An 18,517-nucleotide genomic window follows, 5' to 3' on the forward strand; every position below is an offset into this window, starting at 1 on the left:
TAAATAAATATAATATTGCAATTGAGACTCTAAAAGGCAAACTGATTACGAGCTTAAATATATCATATACCAAATCTGTTATTAACTTTTAAAACATCACTGCACAACAATTATGGTGGTTGCAGGAAGATTATGGGAAAATATACCACAGATCAATTTTAGAATAACTAAAGCTCTTCAATTAAAAATTGAGTGTTAGGCTGGGAAGGTGGGCTCAGTGGTAGAGCGCTTGCTTTGCATGCCTGAGGCCCTGGGTTCGATTCCTCAGCACCACATAAGCAAAAAGAAAAAAAGCCGGAAGTGGCATTGTGGCTCAGGTGGTAGAGTGCTCACCTTGAGCTGAAGAGCTGAGGGACAGCACCCAAGCCCAGAGTTCAAGGCCCACGACCAACAAAAAAAAAAAAAAAAAAGAAGAAGAATGGGTAAACCTTGAAGAACATAAATCAGGAATGCTCTAGTTTTGTGTGTGTGTGCTGTGTGCTGGTACTGAGACTTGAACTCAGGGCCTTATACTTGCTTGTGGTTGATCTACCACTTGAGTCATGCCTCCAGCCTAGAACTTTGCTGGTTAATTGAAGATGGAATCTCATGGGCTTTTCTATCCAGGCTGACCTCAAATCACATTCTTCCAGGTCTCAGTGCCCTCAGTAGCTAGGATTATAGCCAGAAGCCAACAGTGAGCAGTTGGAATGATCTAATTTTGCTGGCATTTTGGCAGAATATTTTGTATATGGCTGTGAGGTAACAAAAAACAAAAATACTGATACAGGACTTTGGGAAAGGAAGATAAAAATTAAAGTGGCACGCATCAAGCAAATCAAGAGGCAGTTTTGAAGCTATCTATATGTATATATTATATATAATATATCTACAATATATTATATAATATATATACATATAGATATCCTTGGTCATATATAACTAATTACAATAGAGTCTGAACACATAAAGCTAATGACCTAATTCTCCAACTCATTCAGTTGAGTTGGAGAAATCACAACCCTCCCATACTGCTAAGGATAAAATGTCCTAATTTGACTCATGTATTTATAATCAATTTCCCTGTTTATCACACCTGTGCCAGATTTAACTGTGTGAATGGGTCCCGACACTTTGGAGGAACACAAGCTTTTCACATTACAAGGGGAAAGTGGAAAAAGTAGAGAAAGCAGGTTTCTCTTTCTATGGCAGTCTGCTTAAAAGGAAGTCATGTTTCTTCAAAGGACAATATCAAGCAAAGGTCTTGGTGAGGACATCTTCATGCTGCTGCAGGTGCACAGTGCCAATCCCCACCGCGGGTGCTGGCAGTGGGGGCCGGCTCACAAGGCGGAGCTGTCATTGGAGCAAAGAAGAAATGAATTAACATTGTGACTGTATCAGGGGTGCATTAAATTTCTCTTAGCTTTTATACATCACATCTAATGAGTTACAAAAAATAGATGAGAGGGGAATATTTGTCACTGCTAACAATTAACTAAATTCCAAGCATTAGAAGGTAAAGCCAGTATTTTAATTTGTCTTATATTATTGGTCTTAGCTGTAGTTTCCTTAATTAGGACTACTTACCCATGAAAACAATTCAAACTTAGCAAACTACTATCAAATGAGTAAACTGTGTTCCTAAGTGTTGCTTAGTCAATAAAGTCTAGATAAATTTATTCCCAAATTTGAAAAAGTCAGATATCTGAATTGTTTTATACTTTTGGGTATGGGATACTCAACTTGAGTATACAAAGCGGCATAAATACTCAGCATTTTCTTTGGAAGGAATAATCTAAAGCTAGATTTTTATCTTTTCTTGTCTATTTATTTATTTAGCTTTCTTCACTTTGTAGCCCAGGCTGAGCTTGAATTCTCACTCATTCTGCCTCAGCCTCTCAAAGGCAAGGGATGCAGGTGCACAGACCCGGTTGGCCTTTTTTTTTTTTTTTTAATGATAACAGGTTGAACTCAGGGTTTACTAGACAGGTATTCTTACTACTTGAATCAAGACCCCAGTCTTCTCTATTTCTTTCTTTCCTTCCTTTCTTCCTCCCTTCATTTCTTCCTTTGCATACAATCCATTTTCCCAGGCTAGTCTCAAACTTGGGAGACTCAAGTGATATTTCTGCTTCAGCCTCCTAAGTACCTGAGACTCTAGGCATGTACCACAACACTCTGCTTAAAACTAGGTTGTTCTATTTTCATTTATCTTTTTAAAAAAAATTAGAGCAGAATCCCATTTGCTCTAATTCTATGAGAAAGACCACACACATGTGCACATACACGTACACACACAAATGAACACAACATGAGACAAAAAGCTATCACCTTGCAGGCCAGTTGCTTTTCAAACCTTGGGGAAACAAAACTCCATGGGCCCATGTTCTGAGGTTCCTCTTGACTCCAAATAAAATCTATAAAAAGGAAATTTACTTCAGTACCACAAGGAAATGTGCAAATCAAAGGAGTGGGAGACAGACATAGATATTCACCTCAATTAAATATATGGTTATCCAATGTAACAGTGTTTGCTTGTTTTGTTGACAAATACGTAGCCCTGCATCCACCACCACATCATGATACCAAGTGTTCTTTGAGCCCTTGAAGTTCCTCCCACTCTTGAACATTGCCAACTATAGAGCTGTTCTCTATGCTCACAGTTTTGCCTTTTCCAGAATACCATATAAATGCAATCATAAACAACATAGTGTTTTGGATCTGGCTTCCTTGAATAAGCAAATGATATTTGTGTGACCCCTCTGTGTTTTGAGGGGCACACCATAGTTTACTCCTGGGGCTGAAGGTGTGTAACTCAGTACACAGTGTTTCCCTAACATGTGCAAGGTTTTGGGATCTATCCCCAAGTGGTTCACTCTTTTTTATAAAAATTGTTTTATAGAATGCTATTGTACAAATGTTTCTTGCTACTGGTGAACTGTGTTTATTCATTCACCCCTTAAACAACATTTTGGTTGTTTTCAGCTTGGGCAATTACAAATAAAGCTGCTATAAACATTTGCACAGATTTTTCTGTGAACGTGAATTCATGTCTTTTGGGTAAATACCTAGTAGTGGGGTCACATGGTAAGTAGATGTTTAATGTGGCGGGAAGCTGCCTTCTGGAGGAGCTATAGCAAGCAGCTTGCATTCCCACAGTGAGTGAGGCTCTGGATGTTTTGTGCTTGATATCATCAGTTTGGCACTTCCTTCTGTTTTCATTTTAGACATTCTGATAGGTGTGTGGCCCTATCTCATGAGCTTAATTTTTTATTTCCCTATCACTAGCAACATGGAGCATTTCTCTACTTATCTATGCTCCAGTTCATTGGAAAAGTGCTGTTGCTGCAAACGTTTTTCATATTTTAAAAAGCTGGACTAAGCCGGGCGCTGGTGGCTCACGCCTGTAATCCTAGCTACTCAGGAGGCTGAGATCTGAGGATCGCAGTTCAAAGCCAGCCCGGGCAGGAGAGACCGTGAGACTCCTATCTCCAATAAACCACCAGAAAACCGGAAGTGGCGCTGTAGCTCAAGTGGTAGAGCGCTCGCCTTGAGCTGAAGAGCTGAGGGACAGCACCCAGGCCCAGAGTTCAAGCCCCACGACCGACAAAAAAAAAAAAAAAAAAGCTGGACTACTTCTCTCTTACTATAGAGTTTCAAGAGGTTTTAACATTCGATAGTCCTATCAGATACATATTTGCAAGTATTTTCTCCCCAGCTTGTAGCCTGCCTTCTAACTTTTATTTATTTTACACAATGCAAAATTCTTTGAGTAGTTGCAATTTTCCTTTTATTTTTTATTTTCTTATTTTTTAGTTGGTCGTGGGGCCTGAACTCTGGGCCTGGGCACTGTCCCTCAGCTCTTCTGATCAGGCTAATGCTCTACCTCATGAGCCATAGCAAAACTTCCGGCCTTTTCTGTTTATGTGGTGCTGAGGAATCGAACCCAGGGCCCCATGCATGCAAGGCAAGCACTCTACCACTGAGCCACCTTCCCAGCCCCGTGCAATTTTCCTTTTATACAGTATATCTTGAGAGTCATAATTAAGAACTTTTCATCTAACCAAAAACACAATGATTTTTATTCCTACTTTCTTCCAACAGTTTTATCATTTTATGTTTAGGAATATAATCAATTGAGTTAGTTTCTATATACGGTATAAACAGACATCCAACATGCCAGGCACAATTGTTGGAAAGTTTTGTCTTTTACAATTCTACTGTATTTCTCACATAACAGTATATCAATGATAACCCCCAAACTCTCAAGATATTAGTTGTTTTCTATGCAGAAAGGAAGTCTGAAAAGGATACCAGGAGAAACAGGGAGACACTGACGTTTGTGGTACTTTGCTTCCATATGCTCAGATTCCATGAATTTGGTTTTCTAATCACTTTCACTGATCCCCACACCGCTCCTTCCATCTAAAATAGTTTGAATTGGTTTCAGGTATTTGAAAAGTCCCCTAACACAAAAACCTTTTTTGGGGAGGGCTTAAACTCGGGGCTTGGGCACTGTTCCTAAGCTACTTCTGTTCAAGGCTAGTGCACTACCATTTGAGCCAGAGCTCCACATCCTGCTTTTTGAGTGCTTAACCAGAGATAAGAGTCTCTGAGCTGGGAATAAGGCTTAGTGGTAGAGTACTTGCCTAGCATGTATGAAGCCCTGGGTTTGATTCCCCAGTACCACATAAATAGAAAAGGCCAGAAGTGGCACTGTGGCACAAGTAGTAGAGTGCTAGCCTTAAGAAAAAGAAGATCAGGGACAGTGACCAGGCCCTGAGTTTGCCCCAGAACTGGGGGAAAAAAAGTCTCACAAACTTCCTGACCAGGCTAGCTTTTGACCATGATCCTCAGAGCTCAAGCCGCCTGAGTAGCAGGGATTATGGGTATGAGCCACTGGCACAGACAAGAAAACCTTTTTACCTTTCACATGTTTGTATTTATTCATCTCTTGCCATAATGAGTCCAGAGGGAAAGGGCAGAGTTCCTCTATTCGGATGATGGCAAAGTCATGCTTCTTAGCCCCTAAAGATTCTCGATGCTTCAGCAGAGCATAGAAATGTTTGCCACAACAGAACACAAGGGTCTTAACCCTGTTGGGGAGAGAAAGGGTAACAGAGTGAGGGAGAAGTATCCTTAAGAATCATAGAGAACAAAGTCTGTTCAATGCCTTACTGAAGCTGGGGGTGGGAGGGTGGGGAAAGGGGATTCTATTACTGGATTCAGTCATCTGACAATCCACGCTTAGCAATGAATGTTTGCCTCCAAAGTTCACTCTTCCCTGCAAACTCTAACTGCCCCTGCACTGACAATGCTATATATCAGGATGGGAGCTGGGAATGCGGATCAGTAATAGAGCATTTGACTAGCAATAGTGAAGCCCTGGACTCAATCTTCAGTAACACCACCACCACCATCAAAACACACACACACACACACACACACACACACACACACACACACACACACACACACAAATTCATATCAGGATTATAGGTGTTTGGGGCACTTAACATGAAATTTCCCAGTAATTTAAACTTCTACCTCAGAGTATGAAAACAGAGAAACACATCAGATTACTTATTTGGATCCACAGATGAATCACCGATGACTGGTTTGAATGTTGTTCCTGGTGCCATTTCTTGAAGAGTGGACACAGCTGCCTGAGAAAGAGCAAAAGCTACATGTGTATCAAGCAAAGGAAAAGAGCAGCATCTTTAATTTACAAGGAATTTTATAAAAACAGGACAAAAATTCTAGCTTAGCTGGGAGCCTGTAATTACTCCCTGTAATCCTAGGTACTCAGGAGGCTGAGATCTGAGGATTGGGGGTTCAAGAGCTAGCCCAGGCAGGAAAGTCTATGAGACTCTTACCTCTAATAAAGCACCAGAAAAATGGAGTGGCACTGTGGCTCGAGTGGTAGAGCACTCTCCTTCACCTAAAGAGCTTAGGGACAGCACTTAGGCTCAGAGTTCAAGCACCATGAATGACCAAAACAAATGTTTTTTCTAGTTTATTACTTTAATTATGCACACATACCAGTAAACACTGAATTTTTCCCCAGAAATGCTAGTTCTACTTAGAAACAATATGGGTGCCTTTTCTCTATGCCACATGAGAGAGGTGCCACAACAAAATTTTAAGAATAAACTTTCAGTCTGATGACACAAATTTTTTTTTTTGGGGGGGGGTTCAGTCATGGGGCCTGAACTCTGGGCCTGGGCGCTGTCCCTCAGCTCTTCAGCTCAAGGCTAGAGCTCTACCACTTGAGTCACAGCACCACTTCCGGGTTTTTCCTTTTTGCTTATGTGGTGCTGAGGAATCAAACCCAGGGCCTCATGCATGCAAGGCAAGCGCTCTACCACTGAGCTACCTTCCCAGCCCCAGATGATGACACAACTTTATTATCAATAAAAATATACGTTAAGGGCTGGGAAGGTGGCTCAGTGGTAGAGTGCTTGCCTCGCATGCCTGAGGCCCTGGGTTCAATTCCTCAACACGACATAAACAGAAAAAATCCGGAAGTGGTGATATGGCTCAAGTGGTAGGGTGCTAGCCTTGAGCTAAAGAGCTGAGGGAAAACACCCAGGCCCAGAGTTCAGCCTCCACCACCAACAAAAAAAAAAATACACGTTAAGTTTTGGGGATTGAAACTATCTTGTAGAATTTATATTTTGGGAGCTGGAGGTGTAGCTGAAGTGGTAGAGCACCAATCATGAGCGGAAAAAGCCAATAGAGAGTGTGAGGCCGTGAGTTCAAGCCCCATTGCCAGCAAAAGAAAAAAAGAAAAAAAAAGGACTAAGGAGGGAAGAAAGGGATGGAAGGAGGGAGGGACAGAGAGAAAAAGAGAAAGAGCAAGGAAGGTAGGAAGGAAGAAGTTCTTTTTTTGTTTTTTGGATCCAATCATGGGGCCTGAACTCTGGGCCTAGGCACTGTCCCTCAGCTCTTTAGCTCAAGGCTAGCACTCTACCACTTGAGCCACAGTGCCACCTCCGGATTTTTTCTGCTTATGTAGTGCTGAGGAATCGAACCCAGGGCCTCGAGCATGCAAGGCAAGCGCTCTACCACTGAGCCACCTTCCCAGCCCCAGAAGGAGTTCTTATACCATTTGGATTTTAATTTTTTCTAAAGTTTTATTTGCCCAGATTAGGATATCAGTGTAATATTTACTATTCATGTCCTTCATTACAGTGGAAATGTTTTAAAATAATGAGAGGACAAATCAACTCAAGCTATAAAGATTTTTCTATTTAATTTAGAAATATTATTAGAGTTAGAAAATATAAAAATGGAATAAGAAAATGACAAGCCAGCTTTTGCCACTTACAGGGAACCTGAGCAACAACTTGGGAGAAGCAACAATGAGTGGTTTCCTGAAGTTCCGGACCATCTGTCTCCTGAGCAGGTGGAAATACTGCACGGGAGTGGTCGGGTGTACCACAAACATGTTCACCATGTCTCCGTCCACCCCCTCTTCTGTACTGTCACACATCTGGGAGGAAAATAGAATGTTCAGATCATCCATTGCAATCAAGAACGCAATATGCTAGCCAAAGGGAAAGCCAGGTGTTCTCAGGTATAAGCACTCAAAGGTATGGCTCTCCATTTCAGAGAAATAGGAGAAGTAAGTCTGTGACCTGTAAAATATTAACCAAAGGAGAGTACTAATGATCTTCTCCATTTGGCCCAATTCTGTGTTATCTAACACAGCTGTTCCCAAACACAGCTGATGGAAAAAGTCAACACACACACTCACTCTCTATATATATACTACACATATATACACAATATATATACATGACATATGTATATATACACTATATATATACATACACGTGTGTGTGTGTGTATATATATAGATAGATGGGGGGGGGGGGGAGAAAGAGAGAGAGAGAGAGCGATCCTAGGGCTTGAACTCAGGGTCTGGTGCTATCCTTAAGCTTTTTCACTCAAGGTTAGTGCTCTACCACTTTGAGCCACAGTGCCACTTCTAGTTTTCTGGTGGTAAATTGGAGATAAGAGTCTCATGGACTTTTCTACCCTGGCTGACTTTGAACCATGATCTTCAGATTTCAGCCTCCTGAGTAGCTAGGATTCTAGGTGGTTTCTTTTTAAAATTTTTAAATTGTTATTATAAAGGTGATGTGTAGAGATGTTACAGTTATATGAATCAGGTTAAGAGTACATTTACTTTGGACAATGTCACCCCTTCGCTCACTCTCTCCCAGTTGGGATTTTTTTTTTTTTTGGGGGGCCATGGGGCCTGAACTCTGGGCCTGGGCGCTGTCCCTCAGCTCTTCAGCTCAAGGCTAGTGCTCTACCACTTGAGCCACAGTGCCACTTCCAGCTTTTTCTGCTTATGTGGTGCTGAGGATTCGAACCCAGGCCTCATGCATGCAAGGCAAGCACTCTACCACTGAGCCGCTTTCCAAGTCCCTATTTTTTATTTTTTAACAAGTTGTACAAACAGGTCTCAATTCCACAAGTCAGATTATGATTACAATGCATTATGATCAATGTCACTCTTTCCATTGTTCTCCCTCCTATTTGTCCCCATCTTATCCACACCCTCAAGTTGTGCAGTTAAACATATACATAATGTACATGGACTATAATGACTGCATTTGCTCAGTGAGCAAATTTTTGGTGTGTGCTGGTCCTTGGGCTTGAACTTAGAGTCTGAGCACTGTCCCTGAGTTTCTTTTGCCCAAGGCTAGCACTCTACCACTTTAAGCCACCCCTCTACTTATGGCTTTTTCAGTAGTTCATTGGAGATAAGAATCTATTGCCAAGGGGCTGGGAAGGTGGCTCAGTGGTAGAGCGCTTGCCTTGCATGCTCGAGGCCCTGGGTTCGATTCCTCAGCACCACATAAGCAAAAAGAAAAAAGCCGGAAGTGGCGCTGTGGCTCAAGTGATAGAGTGCTAGCCTTGAGCTGAAGAGCTGAGGGACAGCACCCAGGCCCAGAGTTCAGGCCCCACTACCGGACACCCCTCCCCCCCCAAAAAAAAAAAGAAAGAAAAAAGCAACCATTGGGGCTGGGAAGGTGGCTCAGTGGTAGAGCGCTTGCCTTGCATGCTCGAGGCCCTGGGTTCGATTCCTCAGCACCACATAAGCAAACAGAAAAAAGCCGGAAGTGGCGCTGTGGCTCAAGTGGTAGAGCGCTAGCCTTGAGCTGAAGAGCTGAGGGACAGCGCCCAGGCCCAGAGTTCAGGCCCCACGACCGGACCCCAAAAAAAAAAAAAGAATCTATTGCCAAGTGCCAGTGGCTCAGGCCTGTAATCCTAGCTACTCTGGAGGCTGAGCTCTGAGGACTGTGGTACAAAACCAGTCCAGGCAGGAAAGTCCATGAGACTCTTATCTCCAATTAACCACCAGAAAATCAGTTAAAAGAACAGTTTTAAAAGCAGGTAAGAGGCAATAAAATAATGTAGCAAAAATATACATATGCAATTCAATAATTTTATATAATAGGAGGAGAGCCGGGTGCTGATGGCTCCTGGCTATAATACTAGCTACTCAGGAGGCTGAGAGCTGAGGGTCCAGGTTCAAACGCCAGCCCAGGCAGGAAAGTCCCTGAGACTCTTATCTCCAATAAACCACCAGAAAACCAGAAGTGGCATTGTGGCTCAAGGGGTAGAGCACTAGCCTTGAGTTGAAGAGCTAAGGGACAGCACCTAGGCCCAGAGTTCAAGCCCCACAACTGACAAAAAAAAAAAAAAAGGAGGAGAAAGGAAAGGAACATAGCATGCCAAGGACAGAGTTCTGAAGAAAATACACAGAACTAAACAAAAAAAAAAGGAGCATGATGCTAAGAAAACAAAGTTAGAGACCAAATCTACCAGTATATGCCTAATAAAACAAAAAACATCAAGAATAGGACAGGACTAAAAATACTGTAAATGGCACCAACAGAGAGCTTCACACAATGAAAGCAGATGAAATAAGCGAGCACTTATATAACAGCACACTCCTCTAAGATTTACACTTATTAATCTTTTTTGCAGGACTAAAAATAAAACTAGTGCTATAAACAAAGAGTTGAGATAACCACAGGGAAAGCAGATTCAATGGTGATAATAACCCATATTAATATGCATTTACAATCATAATACTAATAATTTAGTATTCATTTAAGGCAAAAATACAGATTCCTAGGCCTTACCTCCTGAGCATCTTGTCTGGAGTTGTCCTAGTATCTGAATCAGTTTACAAAAAGCTTCCTAAGGGATTCCCAGGGTCATTCTGATATAGAAACCACTGTTTTTGGCCACCTGGGAACACTCATTCCAGAGCCTCATACATGCTGGCTAAGTGTGCTGCCATTGAGCTACATCCTGATCCTGAAAACATTTTAAATTGCCATAAAACTGATATTACGTTGTTGGGTGCTAGTGGCTCATGCCTATAATCCTAACTACTCAGGAGGCTGAGATCTGAGGATCACAGTTCAAAGCCAGCCTTGGCAGGAAAGTCCGTGAGACTCTTATCTCCAATTAACCACCAGAAAACTGGAAGTGGTGCTGTTGCTCAAGTGGTAGAAGGCTAGGCTTGAGCTAAAGTGCTCAGGGACAGCACCCAAGCCCAGAGTTCAAGCCTCAGGACCGACAAAACAAAAACTGATATTATATCTGAGGCATTATGTTTCTAAGAAATATTTTTTTTTTTTGGGGGGGGGGTCCAGTCGTGGGCCTGAACTCGGCCTGGGCGCTGTCCCTCAGTTCTTCAGCTCAAGGCTAACGCTCTACCACTTGAGCCACAGTGCCACTTCTGGCTTTTTTCTTTTTTCTTATGTGGTACTGAGGAATCGAACCCAGGGCCTCAGGCATGCAAGGTAAGAGCTCTACCACTGAGCCAACCTTCCCAGCCCCATTTCTAAGAAATATTGAACTTGCATTTGCTCTATTTCAATACTAAAATATCTTGCAGTTTAAAGTGCATGTGACCCTATCTACTGGAGGTAGTTTGAACTGTCAAAGCACCTAGGAAGCAGGAGAACTGTCTGGAGTCGGGCATTAGGCATTCAACATACCTGCAAGAAGCGCTCTATTCGACAGGATGAGTGGTCAGGCCCTGCCCCATCATAGCCGTGTGGAAGGAGGATGACAATGCCACTCTGCAGGAGCCACTTTGCCTCTCCTGTGAAAGCATGAGATGGGAGTCAAATCTCTAGGAAGTAGAACAAAACAGTCTGACAGACTAGCTATTAAAGCAAATGTTTGCTGGCTGAGCCCCCAGCTAGCATGGGTTCATGGCATGCATTTTTCTAACATACCACACGATACCTGAAGGGAATATTCATTTGAAAACCTATGATGATGCCTACCTTGGGCTTTAGCAAATACATGACAAACTCAGAGGTCAAAGGTCAATGTCCCAACTTAAGATAGCAGGCACCACTGACTGACCACAACTTCAGAAATCAGTAGGAAGACTAGAGGCTTGGCTCAAGTGGTAAAGCACCAGGCAGGAACAAGAAAGCTGAGCAGATCATAAGGCCCTGAGTTTAAGCCCCCAATGCTGGCACATCCAAAAAGAAAAATTTGCTGGACACTAATGGTTCAGACCTATAATGCTAGCTACTCAGGAGGCTGAGAGCTGAAAACCACAGTTCAAAAGCAGCCTGGGCAGACAAATCTGTAAGACTCTTACCTCCAATTAACCAGCAAAAAAGCTAGAAGTGGAAGAGTCACTCAAGTGGTAAAGCACCATCCATTAGCAACACAGCCAAGTAAGAGCATGAGGCCCATGAAGCCCTGAATTCAAGCCCCAAATCTGGGTGCAAGCACATGCACGAACAGTTGGTGGCCATATTTTTCTTTCTTACAACTTACAAGAAAAACACAACTAGATGAAAAACCTGAGGCAAATATTCAAAACTAAATAGTGGGTATCTCCAGAAAACAGGATGGGGAGGTCTAGAGAGAGACTTCTGTTTTTCCTTTGTACATATGCATTTTTACAGTCAGCAGGTGTTGCTTTGAAACTCAGCCTTCAGGACCTGGACTGAGGAGAGCAGATTTTCAGGGTTCCAGTGACTCACTACAGAGTGTCACTCTGGAACCACTGTCTACTGTTTATAAGTGCCACAGTTCCTACTCAATACACCCCAGTAGACACGAAAATCATGCAGGCACACAACTGCTCACCTCACCCAGCCATGTTCCTCAAGGAGACTGGCGGGGGGGGGGGGGGGAAGGGGGGGTCTGTTTAATCACCCAGTGACACACAGTCCCCTGCTTACCAAGAGCTGTGATGCTCTTCCCAGCAGCCCCTTCCACTGTCTGATGGCTTCCATGTGCCTGTCAACTGGGACAACTGCCTAAACTCTAGAGAAGCAATTTGAGAAGTAGCAACGGCCCCTTATCATGCACTTGTCCCCATGAGGCTGGGGCCATGGATCTGTTACACCAGCCACACGCTGACACCAACCTCCAGAGATGAATGTGTCAAAGATGATCTGGGCTCCATTGAAAAAATCGCCAAACTGAGCCTCCCATAGGGGCAGTAACTTTGGACTTTCAATGCTCATCCCATACTCGAACCCCAGGACAGCCTCTTCTGATAGGGGGCTGTTGCTGACCTAATCACAGGGCAGAGAACCAAACAGTGGCATGAGGTGAGTCATGTGGCAGGAGCCTGCAGAGGTACAGCATCACATGCATATGCATCTCTCAAAGGGAGGAGGGCACTGAGGAGAGCTTTGCTATCACTGATTACCACATTCTTAGTGCCTACCCACTGCTCAGTACCAATGATCCACTTGAGAAAAGTTGGGACAGAGAGGTTGCATATGTGTATTGAAGATGATCTTCAGAGATAAATAACACACCTCTCAGACAACCTATATAGCTGAGAATAAAACTGTGTCCCATAAGCTTTTTGAGAAAACAAATGTCATAAACGTAAGTGTAAAAGGGACTTGAGAGTGAGAACCAATGGAAATGAAGAGGGTAAAAGGGATGAGATGGCCACTATGACCAAACTAATTTATATGCATGAATAAAAATAGAACAGAGGAACTCATTAAAATTGTACAAAGTGGGGGATAAGAGAGCATTGGGAATGTGGTTTAGTGATAGAATGCTTGCCTAGCGTGCATGAAGCCCTGGGTTCAATTCCTCAGTACCACATACACAGAAAAAGTCAGAAGTAGCACTGTTGCTTAAGTGGTAGAGTGCTAGCCTTGAGCAAAAGAAGCTCAAGGACAGTGCTCAGGCCCTGAGTTCAAGCCCCAGGACTGGCAGAGAGAGGGGGGGGGGGGGGAGTGTAACTTTTATGACAGCACAGTATGTGCCCATAATGAATGTACAATGATAATACACTAAAATGAATGGAAATCCTGGCATGTTACAACATGGATGATACTTGAAAACATTATGTTAAGTGAAATAAACCAGGGATGGAAGGACAAATACATGATTCCACTTGTTAAGGTACCTAGAACACAGGCCAGGAAGAGCTAGAGTGACTGCCAAGGGTTGGGGAGGGAGCAGTGGGAAAGTGTCTGTGAGTGGGTAGTTTCAGTGTGGAAAGATGAAAAGTTCCTGGATGTGTGTGGGGGAGGGTGGCTGCACAGTGATGTGATGTACTTAATCCCATTGAACTCAACACTTGGAAATACTTTAAATGATGAATTGTTATATTATATTCACTTGGCCATAGTAAAAACAAAATAAAGTTTTGGGTTTTTTAAAAATTGTTATTATAAAGGAGGGGTTACTGTTTCATTAGTTAGGTCATAAATTCTTTTTGGGCAATTTCACCCCTTCCTTTGCTCTCTCCTAGTTAGTTTAGTTCTCCCACATTAGTATAGTTCATTTTTAACATAGTTCTAGCGAGTATCATTCCTGCATTTGTTACCTCTTTGTCTCTCCATTTCTGTGTCCCTCCCTATCCCCTACCAAAGATAAACAAGACAAAAAAAAAAAAAAAGAAACAAAAAACATCAAAAACCAAAACAGATGCCATCTTCACCAACAACAGAACATAAAAACAAAAACAAACCTCTTGTTTCCACTTCCTGGAAATGAAAAAGTTTTAAAAGTCCTAAGACAAAGATAAAAGAGTTATAATAAAAGGCCTACCATATATTAGAATCCATTTTTCTGGCATCCTGTTAGCATGGCAAATCAAAAGAGTCATCATGTTAGGATTAAAAAAGCAGGATGGAAAATGAATCTCTAAGAAAGCTAGAGACACCACAGTAAAATACAACAAGATTGTGAAGTTGGTTTGAGAAACATAGTATTAATGTGTGTTTATTTTCTGGTCTTAATACAGGAAGATACAGGAGATACAGGAAATATGCATCATAGTGTATCATGTTAGCAACCTGTTCTCAGATGGTTCAGAATGAGTAAGGTTTCTATTACACACCTAACTTTTAAAAAATATATTTACTCGAGCAAGATCTTCAGCCTGGACTTTTGCTGATTATTTGAAGGATGGGGGAGGGGGGGGTCTCACAGAATTTTCTTCCTGAGCTGGCACAGATCTCAGATCTCAACTTCCTGAGTAGTTAAGATTATAGGCATGGGCTACCACATCTGGCAGCACTAGAGTTTGAACTCAAGGCTTCATGTTTACTAGGAAGGTGCCCTACTGCTTGAGCCAGGCCCCCTATCTAAAAAGTATATAGCCATCACCCTCTTCTATGTCCTAGTATTGGGACAAGGGGGAAAAAAGTGTGATCTCAATAGACGGTAACTCAAACACAATAAGTAAAGATGGCAATAGGTTATCTACTAGCATGGGAGGTTATGCATAATTTATCTTTCAATTCTAATTTGTTATAACTTATATGCTAATTAAAAAGAAAAAAAGAGGGCTGGGAAGGTGGCTCAGGGGTAGAGTGCTTGCCTTGCATGCATGAGGCCCTGGGTTCGATTCCTCAGCACCACATAAGCAAAAAGAAAAAAGCCGGAAGTGGTGCTGTGGCTCAAGTGGTAGAGCGCTAGCCTTGAGCTGAAGAGCTGAGGGACAGCGTCCACGCCAAGAGTTCAGGCCCCACAACTGGACCAAAAAAAAAGAAAAAAAGACGGGCACATTTCTCAGCTTGGTGTAAGTGGTATAAATGGAGTTTGTACCATCCACTTGACATACACCTCTGCCTTTTTTCACCTCCTTCATTATCTCTTCCTACTTAAAGCACCCAGGCCCTGAGTTCAAGTCCCAGTACCAGCACAGAAACAAAGAAAGAGAGACCGAGAGACAGAGAGTGAGAGAGAGGAAGGGCAGGTGGGCGGGCGGGCAGGCAGGAAGACAGGAAGGAAAGAAGGATGGAAGGTAGGAAGGGAAGAAGGAAGGGAGGGAGGGAGGGAGGGAGGGAGGGAGGAAGGAAAGGAAAAAGGAAGGATAGAAGGAAGGGAAGGAGGGCAGGGGAGGGAAGGAAGGAAAAGAGGTAGGGAGGAACGAGCTAGAGAGCTCACAGACTGGCTCCCAGAAACACCCATCAAATCTGAGGAACAAGTTTACTTGGAGGAAATAGGAGGTTTTGCTTTGGTCAGTAATGGTGTTTGAACTCGGAGCCTCATGAATGATCTGTTCTACCACTTCAGCCACACCTCCAAACCTAGTTTTGACTGGTCATTTAGGAGATGGAGTCTCATAACTTTTCTGCCCGAGATGAAAACAAACCATGATCCTCCAGATCTTAGCCTCCAGAGCAGCTTGATTTAGGTATGAATCACTGACACTCAAGTTCGTTTACTGATTTATTTTCTTATGTGTTGGTCCTGGGGTTTGAATTCAGGGCCTGGGCACTGTTCCTGAGCTTTTGTACTTCCATCTAGTGCTCTACTACTCTGAGCAACAGTCCATTTCTGGCTTTTGATAGTTAATTGGAAACAAGAGTCTCCTGGACTTTCCTGAATGGTTGACTTTGAAGCAAGATCCTCAGATCTTAGCCTCCTGAGTAGCTAGGATTATAGGCGTGAACCACTGGGCACTTGGCCGTTTTTTGGGGTTTTTTGTTTGTTTGTTTGTTTTGGGGGGTCCGGTCGTGGGGCCTGAACTCTGGGCCTGGACGCTGTCCCTCAGCACTTCAGCTCAAGGCTAGCGCTCTACCACTTGAGCCACAGAGCCACTTTTGGCTTATGTGGTGCTGAGGAATCGAACCCAGGGCCTCAGGCATGCAAGGCAAGAGCTATATCACTGAGCCACCTTCCCCGCCCTGGCTGTTTGTTTTTTAAGCAGGCTGAAAATGATGGTTTACTATTCACATCTTTGATCATGTTAATTTTAAATTGACAAAATGTATACCCATTTAACATTTACATGATTACAGATGAGTAGCTGGAGAGCCTCTATGTCACTAATAAACCTCTTCCTGACATCAAGCTCTAGGCTACTCTCTTGATTTTAATTCTGTTCTAAATTTATATGTCTACACTGTCTTCTCATTCAAAACCTTTATTTTTAAAAAATATCAGGCAAAAAGTTACCAATATCTGGTTTTGAATTCTGTAAGTGGGCTGGGAAGGTGGCTCAGTGGTAGAGCACTTGCCTTACATGCCTGAGGCCCTGGGTTTGATTCCTCAGCACCACATAAGCAAAAGGAAAAAAGCTGGAAGTGGCGCTGTGGCTCAAGTGGTAGAGCGCTAGCCTTGAGCTGAAGAGCTGAGGGACAGCGCCCCGGCCCAGAGTTCAGGCCCCACAACCAGACCCCCCCCAAAAAAAAAGAATTCTGTAAGTGTAATAACTAGCAGTTGGACTTTACAATAATAACATATTGAAATCTCCTACCTCCAGAAATCCCTTCTGGTTAGGATCCATGTGGTTCAGGGGGATGTAGGTGTTGTCGGTCTCCTGGCAAACCACCATTGCGTGCCTCTGACTAAAAGTTCCACGGCCAACATCTTGGCCACTTAGGCGGACATTAAAACCTTAGGTGGGCAAGTACAAAATAAAAATAAGCAAACAATAAACCAAGGTATCCATGATAGCCTTGGTAATAAGACATGGTAACTCTAATTCTTTTTGAGACAGAAGCTCACTGTGTTGCTTAAGTTGGCCTTAAATTGGCTTCCAGAATTCATACAATTCTCTTGTTTCAGCCTCCTGAGTAGCTGGGATTCTATAGGTGTTGTAAATTGGCTTATTTTGAGATTTTTCTTAGAATGATAGCTTTTCCTTATTAAAAATCTATCTGTTCTATATTCAAAAGTCTAAGACAGGCGCTGGTGGCTCACACCTATAATCCTAGCTATTCAGGCAGCTGAGATCTAAGGAAGGCAGTTCAAAGCCAGCCCAGGCAGGAAAGTCCAGTAGACTCTTGTCTCCAGTTAACCAAAAGGTAGGAACTGTGGCTCAAAGTGGTAGAGCACTATCCTTGAGCAGAAAAGCTCAAGGACAGTGCCCAGGCCATGAGTTCAAGCCCCATTAAACCCCTCCCCAACCAAATTTATACTTAAAGTGAAATTGTATAAGTTGCTCTAAAATTTTTAGAGAAAAATATCTTCTCAATAATCCAACCATGAGTCCCATGTTTCTAGGTATAACTATTCTATTATCTATTCTCTAATAATAAAGGCTGTCCACATAACTTGTGCTGTGATTAGGCAATACTTTCAGGAAGCATATTTTCGAACATGTTTTAGACAATGGAAATAACATGAGTTGTGATTTAGGAAATCATATAGGCTCTATGTAACAAATAACATTCAGAGTGCTCTCTCCAGCTGTGAAGCTAAACAGAAATATCTTACCTTGAGCAAGTAGGGAGCCCAGTGCAAGGGTTTCTGCTGTGGCCCAGTCTAAATTTGTTCCATTCTTTATTTTCTCCATTCTAGACTGTAAACATGAGGGGGAAGAAAAAGAAATTTCCAATCGTTCATATCCTTTTTTAATATAGGTTTTTATATTTTAATGAAAGCAAGATAAGTAACAAAAACATAATGCCAAATAAAAACAGTACAGACAGATATATCAAAGTATGAGAAAAATTATAAACTGGGAAGTGGAGCTGTGGCGTAAGTGGTAGAGTGCCTTGAGCAAAAACGCTCATGGGCAGCACTCAGGGTCTAAGTTCAAGCCCCAGGACTGGCACACAAAAAAATTATAAATAGGTTGTTGTTGTTGTTGTTTTGATCAGTCATGGGGCTTGAGCTCAGGGCCTGGGCACTGTTCCCAAGCTTTTTGTTTCTGTTTTTGTTCAAGGTTAACTCTCTACCACTTTGAGCCACAGCTCCATTTCCAGTTTTTAAGTGGTTAACGAGATAAGAGTCTCACAGACTTTCCTGACCAGGTTGGCTTTGAACTGCAATCCTTAGAACTCAGCCTCCTGAGTAGCTGTAATTACAGACATGAGCCACCAGCACCTGCCTATAAACAGGTTTTTTCTATTGTTTTCCATTTTAATTGGAAAAAAATCTGTATTTTTCTTACAATAAATAGATCTTCTGGGTACATATATTAAAAATGCATAAATAATAAATGGCTAAAGTCAGGAAAATATGAATTGACTCTCAACACCAAAAGAACACTGGGTTTTAGTTCCTAGAACTAATATTATATACAATAAGTACTTGTCAAAGA

General features: G+C 42.5%; 1 protein-coding gene across 1 annotated transcript in view; it reads right to left on the bottom strand.

Annotated features, from left to right (window-relative positions):
• Nucleotides 1-592: 592 nt before the first annotated feature.
• The window catches only part of Dhtkd1 (dehydrogenase E1 and transketolase domain containing 1), a 34,849-nt gene continuing 16,924 nt past the window's right edge, over nt 593-18,517 (bottom strand). The window contains exons 9-17 of the mRNA XM_042686187.1: nt 17,689-17,773; nt 16,727-16,866; nt 12,413-12,563; nt 11,013-11,119; nt 7,310-7,474; nt 5,563-5,645; nt 4,906-5,075; nt 2,311-2,396; nt 593-1,332 (exon numbers count right to left, since the gene is read on the bottom strand). Coding sequence (XP_042542121.1) covers nt 1,231-1,332; nt 2,311-2,396; nt 4,906-5,075; nt 5,563-5,645; nt 7,310-7,474; nt 11,013-11,119; nt 12,413-12,563; nt 16,727-16,866; nt 17,689-17,773 — 1,089 coding nt within the window. The 3' untranslated portion in view covers nt 593-1,230. The remainder of the gene's footprint in view (nt 1,333-2,310; nt 2,397-4,905; nt 5,076-5,562; nt 5,646-7,309; nt 7,475-11,012; nt 11,120-12,412; nt 12,564-16,726; nt 16,867-17,688; nt 17,774-18,517) is intronic.

Source organism: Dipodomys spectabilis, unplaced genomic scaffold (assembly GCF_019054845.1).
Source record: "Dipodomys spectabilis isolate Male_0828 unplaced genomic scaffold, ASM1905484v1 ptg000096l, whole genome shotgun sequence".
NCBI lineage: Eukaryota > Metazoa > Chordata > Mammalia > Rodentia > Heteromyidae > Dipodomys > Dipodomys spectabilis.